The following is a 7,865-nucleotide window of genomic DNA, read 5'->3' as shown; positions in this document are numbered from 1 at the left end:
TTGCGTTGGGTATTGTTGTTACAGGAATTCGACTTGGTGATCAAGGACAAAAAAGGGAGCGAAAACTTTGTAGCAGATCATCTATCAAGGTTGGTCAATCAAGAGGTAACAATGAGGGAATCAGAGGTGGTGGTGGAGTTCCCTGATGAGAAGCTTCTCCTCGTTCAAGAAAGGACATGGTTTGTTGACATGGCTAATTTTAAAGCGGCAGGGGTAATTCCCAAGGAGTTAACTTGCCATCAAAAGAAAAAATTTCTTGCGAGAGTCCCGTCAGTTTGTGTGGGATGACCCTCATCTTTTTAAGATTTGGTCGGATGGATTATTAAGGAGATGTGTATCCACAGAAGAAGCCAAGAGTATCCTATGGCATTGTCACAGTTCGCCATACGGAGGACACTTTAATGGACAAAGGACAACTACAAAAGTCCTACAATCTGGTTTCTACTGGCCTTCAGTGTTTATGGATGCACATCATTATTCACAGCAATGTGATAATTGCTAGAGATCAGGCGGGATCTCCAAGAGGAATGAGATGCCCTTAACCAATGTGCAAGAAGTGGAAGTGTTTGATTGCTGGGGAATTGATTTTATGGGACCATTTCCACCATCATGCTCACAAGTATATATTCTAGTGGCGGTGGATTATGTGTCCAAGTGGGTGGAAGCTGTCGCTGCCCAAAAGGATGATGCTAAAACCGTGGTTAAATTCCTAAAGAGAAACATATTCAGTCGGTTTGGCACACCGCAGGTTCTGATCAGTGATGGAGGCTCACACTTCTGCAATTCACAATTGGAGAAGGTCCTTCAACACTATGGAGTCCGACACAAAGTTGCATCTCCTTATCATCCACAGGCAAATGGTCAAGTGTAAGTATCTAACCGAGAGATCAAGAAAATCCTGGAGAAAATTGTGTCAACCACAAGAAAGGATTGGTCTCTTCGATTAGATGATGCATTGTGGGCGTATAGAACAACTTTCAAAGCCCTTAATGGACTATCCCCATTTCAGCTAGTCTATGGGAAAGCATGTCATCTACCAGTAGAACTCGAACACAAAGCATACTGGGCACTCAAATTCTTCAATCTGGACCCAAAAGCAGCAAGTGACCATAGGAAAGTGCAGCTACAAGAATTGGAGGAAATGAGACTCACTGCATATGAGTCCTCCAAGCTGTACAAGGAGAATGTCAAAGTGTATCATGACAAGAAGATCCGCAAAAAGGACTTCCGAGTGGGTCAAAGTGTGCTTCTGTTCAACTCCCGGATGAAACTGTTTCCGGAAAGCTAAAATTCAAATGGTCAGGGCCATTCCTAATCAAAGAGGTGAAATCGCGTGGAGCGATCGAGCTACAAGATCCAGCTTCTCAGCAAAGGTGGACATTTAATGGGCAAGGGTTGAAACCGTATCTGGGTGGTGACGTCGAGCGGCTCTCCACAATCATCAACTTGGAGAATGCATAGAAAAACAGGCGTCGAGCTAATGACGTTAAACAAGTGCTAACTGGAAGGCAATCCAGTTCATTTTATGTTTTTTTTATGTTTATGTTCATTTTATGTTGTCAGTGCCAGATCTCTCGCTCAAGCGAGAATTTCCTCACCCAGGTGAGGACAGCGGCCTTTCAGTGCCAACTATCACGCTCAAGCGAGCTAGCTCGCTTAAGCGCAATTCAGTTGGGTTGCTCTCTGTCTTACTCTCGCTCAAGCGAGAATGACAGGTCTTCCAGTTCTAGAACCTCACCCAAGCGAGAGGTCCTTGCCCGGGCGAGAGGTTACAAACTCTTCAGTTCTTATTCTCGCCCAAGCGAGAGAACCTTGCTCGGGCGAGAGGGCACGAGTTTTGTTTTAAAAAGGGGGCTGTGGGGTTCATTCCCTTACACCCTATTGCAAAGAAATCACACAAACCCCCAAGTTCGCGCCCTCTCCAACATTTGGACTCTTTCATCATCTCTTTTTCACATACTAGGAAGCATCATGAGCGGAATGTAAATAGACTCTTCATCTCATCACATTCTCATTTGTGCATTGCGTTAAGATTAACTTATTCTAGGCACATCTAGGATGAATTAGTTGCTCTTGATGCTTTATTGTTGTATTGCGCTTTATATCATGAAAACATGAGTAGCATTGTCAAAATAAAATGGGTTTATGAATGGGAAACTCCAGTTTAGCTCATAACTCTGATATTCATGTGTGATAAATTGTTCAATGTGCTTTACAGGAGGAAAAAATCATTGGCTACCAAGAATCCCCCTCCCAAGAAGTTGAGAGGAACTTCTACCTCACAGGCATCTGACTATGACCGAACATTGTTCAAGAAAAAGGGGAAACAAGAACGACATATCCTACTCCTCAACTGGGTTTTCGTTCTTGAGAGGAAGATACAATTGGAAACGGATGAATATCCCGTTTTCACAGTACCTTTGATTGTGTTGAAATGGTGGGCAGTGGCAACACTGAACGACAAGTTTGACCCAGATGTCGTTTGTGAATTATATGCCAATGCCTATCCACTGGAGGGAGACGAATTCACATATAAATCCTGGGTCCGGGGTAAGACTATCTTATTTGACAGAGAGACTATCAATGATTTGCTGAACAATCCTTTTGAAGCGTGGGAGGGGGAATTGTGTCAGCTTTTTGCTGCTCAAGCTGATGGTATGTTCAGTCTTCGGGACACTTCTGCACAACTGTGTGTACCTGGACGCTCATTTAGCACCAATTCTGAGGGACTACCCCTCCAAAATTACCGGAAGCATATGACTGTCCTGGCCCAAGTCTGGATGATATTCTTGCTGCACAATGTGATTCCAAACACTCACATGTCATCATTGCCCCTTGTTGATTGTTACATCATTTATGCAATCATGAAGGGCATGACGATTGATGTAGCCAAGATAATCGTCATAGAAATATACAAGGCAGTTGTCAAAGGAGGTAAGAAGGGTTCTTTGGGGTTCCCATCATTGATCACTGAACTCTGTGCTCAGCAAGGGGTTCAGGTGAACAGAACTGAGAAGATCAAACCCCCGATCACCATGCAGTACATCCGTCAGAACTGCAAAGAAGAGGCTGGAGTACAGCATGGTGACAGTTCTCACCCTCCACAGTCACCTCCGCATCCATCATTCCCATATTCACAGTCAGAAATGCCTTCCTCGGTACCTTATCCGGGAACCACTTAGGATCAGCTTAACCGACTCACATTGCATATGGAGCATATAGAGCTCCAAAATGACATCCTGAGATAAGGACAAGTGTATCAGCAGCCAGGACTCTATGCTGCTTTCCATCAATTGAGTCCAGGGAACCAATTCTACGGTTCTGCAGACACTTTCACCCAACAGTTCCCTTGGCCTGGGGTTAGGCCTATCTTTCTAGAGGGGGTAGGACCTTCCAGAACCACTGGATATGGGACTACTGGAGATGGTCCAGCTACAGAGGGCGACAATGATGAAGATGATGATATTGCCATTACATAAAATATCTAACATTTGGTTAGCAAATATTTAATGGCAGCATGATTAGTAAAAATAATGACTTTATAGCCAATCAAGTAGGATCTAAATTTTTTCAATGCATACACTATAGCTGGTAATTCTTTTTCTGTGGTGGCATAATTAATTTGTGCCTCATTTAATACCTTACTAGCATAATGTATAACATGGAAAACTTTAGCCTTTCTCTGTCCTATTACCGCCCCGACAGCATAGTCACTAGCATCACACATAAGTTCAAAATCGAAATGTCAGTCGGGTGCTACTATAACAGGAGCAGAAATTAATTTCTGCTTTAAGGTTTCAAAAGAATTTGCATACTCAGCATCAAAATTAAAAAATAGTATCTTTGTTGAGAAGATTTCTGAGTGGTTTGCAATTTTGGAAAAGTCTTTTATAAACCTCCTATAAAAACCTGCATGTTCAAGGAAACTTGGAATTCCCTTGACATTGAGTGGTGGTGGGAGGTCCTTGATTACCTTAATCTTTGCTTTATCAACTTCAATACCTCAAGAAGAGATCTTGTGACCCAAGACCACTCCCGCAGTCATCATGAAGTGACACTTCTCCCAGTTCAGCACCAGATTAGTTGTAACACATCGCTGCAGCACGATGTCCAAATTTTCCAAACAGTTACTGAATGACGACCCGAAAACCGAGAAGTCATCCATGAAAACCTCAATACATTTTTCTACAAGATCAGAAAAAATAGCTAACATGCACCGTTGGAATGTTGTTGGTGCATTGCACAGTCCAAATGACATCTTTCTGTATGCAAAGACACCAAAAGGGCATGTGAAAGCTGTTTTCTCCTGATCTTGCGGATCCATAGTGATCTGGTTGTAACCAAAATACCCATCCAGAAAGTAGTAGAATACTTGTCCAGCCAATCTCTCAATCATTTGATCCATGAATGGCAGAGGAAAGTGGTCTTTTCTAGTAGCCTGGTTCAACTTCTTGTAATCAAGACTCATGCGCCAACCACTGACTGTTCTGGTTGGAATCAGCTCATTTTTGTCATTTCTGACCACAGTCATACCCCATTTCTTTGGGACCACTTGAACCGGACTCACCCAAGTACTATCAGATATGGGATAAATCATCCCAGCATCCAAGAGTTTCATCGCCTCCTTCTTAACCACTTTCTTCATAGTAGGATTCAGACGTCTCTAAGGTTGTGCAACCGGTTTGTAATCCACTTCCATGTGGATTTTATGGATACAATAAGATGGGCTGATCCCATGTAAATCCATCAGTATCCACCCTATTGCTCCTGCATTTTTCTTCAGCACCTCAATTAATTGATGTTCTTCATCTGGTGATAGGGCACTGCTGAATATAACCGGTTTCTGACTTCCATCCTCTAAGAACACATACTTCAAATGTGAAGGAAGTAATTTTAACTCTACTTTCAGAACTTCATCTTTCTTCTCTTTAACCAGTTCCTCAATGTGAGTTTGCTCAGATTTACCCTTCCGAGGTGTGTCCAACTATGCTATACATGTTTTGATCAACTTGTCTTCTTCACTACTGTTCCCTTCTTTCTCCCCAATCAGTACTTTTTCCAATGGGCTTATGCTACTCAAGTGAATATTATCGAGCATCAACAAGTCCTCAATAACATCCACTCGAAAGTCCACTCGAAAGTAGTGTTGTTTGTCTTTCGGGTGTTGCATTGCTTCAAATACATTGAAGTTCACTTCCTGATCCTGCACCCTCATTTTCAGTTTCCCATCATCAACATCAATAATGACCCTTGCAGTCTTCATAAAGGGTCTGCCCAAAATCAATGGGACCTCAGTGTCCTCCTCCATATCCATGATGACAAAGTCAACAAGGAATACTAATTCATCCACCTTCACTAGAACATCCTCATCAACTCCATAAGGATACTTCACTGACCTGTCAGCGAGTTGCAGAGTCATCCTAGTAGGCTTAATTTCTAGCTCTCCAATCCTTATCAGCATGGATAAAGACATCAAGTTTATGCTGGCACCCAAATCAAGCAGTGCCTTTCCCACTGATAGTTCACCAATTGTGACTGGTATTGTGAAGCTGCCTGGATTATAGCACTGCACCCATCTTCCAATGTCACTATTTCTTCTGACAACTTCCTCTTCTTTGTCAACAGATGCTTCATAAATTTTGCATAAATGAGCATCTGTTCCATTGCCTCCATGAAGGAAATGTTGATTTGTAGGTTCTTGAATATATCCAAGAACCTAGTATACTGTCCTTCCTTATCCTTTTTGGAAGGTTTCTTTGGATAAGGAAGATCCTTCAACTGAGGTAGATCACTCTTCCTCTTGTCATCTTTCTCCCTTATCACATCTTCAGCATTAGCTACCCCTTCCTCACAATCCACTACATCACCCTTTTTAGTTTCTCTGACTGTCTTCTGTCCTTCCTCAACCTCAGTTTCTCCCAGAACCTCTTCTTCGACCACTAGATTCTCACCAATACCCTTTCCAATAACCTTGCCACTCCTTGTAGTGATGGATTTGCAATATTATTTGGGGTTGGTTTGGGTATTAGCTGAGAAATGTTGCTGGTCTGTATTCTGTTCTGCCATTTGTTTAGCCAATTGACCCACCCGAGTCTCCAAATTTCTGATGGATGCATCTGTATTTTTCTGATTAGCAATGGAGACTTGCAAGAATTTTTCTAGTGTCTCTTCCAATTTTGTCTGTCTTTCATGCAAAGGTGGATGCATACCCTGCTGGTATGATAGTTGGAATGGTGATTTCCTGTTTGATGGCCATGTTTCCTGCCTCCACCCATAGTTCTGATTCTGATTTGGATTTCTCCTCCAACCTTCTAAAAACTGATTGTTGTATGGAGGGTTGTTGGGGAAATTACCCTGTCGAGGTTGATTAGTAACGTACTGAACCTCTTCCTCTGGTGTGGTGGTAGGTATTGAGCAGTGACCAGTGGGATGTTCACCTCCACAAAACTCACACCTTCAACACTTGTTGATGAATCGGAGGAGTCCGTATTGCATTAAGCTGTTGAGGCAGCTTAGACATTTGCTTGGTTAATGCTTCTATTTGTTGAGTCAAGATCTTGTTCTGTGCCAAGATAGCATCTGACGTTTGCAAGTCAAGTACCCATTTCTTCTGTAATAATCTCTGATTGTGTTGTGCCTGCCTTTTTGTTGATGATAAGGCAGTTATGATTCTCGTGGCTTGTTCTGCATCCACTGTCATCATTGTTCCACCCGCTGCTGCATCTAGAATCATCTTAGTTTCAGGCTTTAATCCATTATAGAAGATGTTCAACTGATCCACATCCTCAAAACCATGATTCAGGCATTTTCTGAGTAACGCCTGAAAACGCTCCCAGGCTTCATAGAATGCTTCATCAGCCCCTTGCCTGAAGGTTGATATCTCAAACTTTGCATGCACATACCGAGTTGGTAGAAAGAATCTTGTTAAGAACTTTGACTCCAAGTCACTCCAACTCGTCAAGCTCTGAGTTGGATGAGACTTCAACCACTCTCTAGCTTCACCCAACAGAGAGAATGGTAATAACATCATATAAGCAGCTTCCCGTTGAGCATCATTATAACCCATTGTGGGCACCAATTCATATAAATTATCGAGATGTGCATAAGGGTCTTCATAGTCTTTCCCCGTAAACTGGTGAGCACTAACCAAATTCAGATAGGCGAGCTTGATCTCCACAGTCCTATCCGTGTGTGGGATCATGATGCTTGAGTAGTGCCTTGGGCCCTAGTACATGGCATAATCGCCTAAAGTCCTCCTTGGAGGATTAGGCCTTCGGTTATTCCCAGTGGCATTTTGCATATTTTCCATTCGGATTGACTGAGGCTCTGAATCTTCAGACTGTTCAGAGCTACACTGTGCTTCCTCAATGCCTTGCTTCTTCTTTTCTTTCACTTTCTTACGATTACTCTTTGCTGACTTCTCAATCTCAGGATTGTACTGTAATTGCTTGCCAGTAGCTTTACCTCGCAAAAGCATAAATAAGAAAACTATTGCAAAAGTTAGCACAAGGGTTAGTTATACAAAGATATAAAATTAAAGAATAACTATGTGCAACTCTCAATTGAATTTATAAAGAACTAATATAAATCGCTCAATGCTCCCCGGCAACGACGTCAAAAACTTGTTAGCTATTTATGTAACGGCAAGTGTACCGTATTGTACAAGTAATAAAATTTGGTAAGGTACCGGGATATCCTCCTCTGGGAGCGGAGTGGATTTATACTAATTCCTACAAGAATCAATTGAGCAACTATGTACAAGATTTGGTTGGTAAATTTGCATTGGTTTTTAGAAATAATCAAATGTAAATAACAATTGAAGATATTAAAATAAAAGGGTTGGGGTCGAAACTCATCATTTTTTC

At 42.1% G+C, this 7,865-nt stretch overlaps 1 protein-coding gene across 1 annotated transcript; it reads right to left on the bottom strand.

The window, feature by feature from the left end:
• LOC109342344 lies at positions 5,479–7,201 on the bottom strand. The gene is made up of 3 exons (XM_019580345.1): positions 6,455–7,201; positions 6,088–6,354; positions 5,479–5,970 (listed from the first exon to the last, which is right to left on the bottom strand). The coding sequence occupies exons 1-3, from the start codon at positions 7,199–7,201 to the stop codon at positions 5,479–5,481; spliced, it is 1,506 nt and encodes a 501-aa protein (XP_019435890.1).

Source organism: Lupinus angustifolius, chromosome LG03, assembly GCF_001865875.1.
Source record: "Lupinus angustifolius cultivar Tanjil chromosome LG03, LupAngTanjil_v1.0, whole genome shotgun sequence".
NCBI classification, from domain to species: Eukaryota; Viridiplantae; Streptophyta; class Magnoliopsida; order Fabales; family Fabaceae; genus Lupinus; species Lupinus angustifolius.
Note: the sequence above shows the minus strand (reverse complement) of the source record. Positions and strands in the feature narration are given on the sequence as shown.

Excerpts from the sequence above, each read along its gene's own strand:
- LOC109342344 (XM_019580345.1), bottom strand. The coding sequence starts at position 7,201 with ATGATCCCACACACGGATAGGACTGTGGAGATCAAGCTCGCCTATCTG. Across the intron at positions 6,355-6,454 it reads TTCATCAACAAGTGTTGAAG|GGTAATTTCCCCAACAACCC; the intron begins GTGTGAGTTTTG and ends CAACCTCGACAG. Across the intron at positions 5,971-6,087 it reads TCAGAAATTTGGAGACTCGG|GTTATTGGAAAGGGTATTGG; the intron begins GTGGGTCAATTG and ends AGGAGTGGCAAG.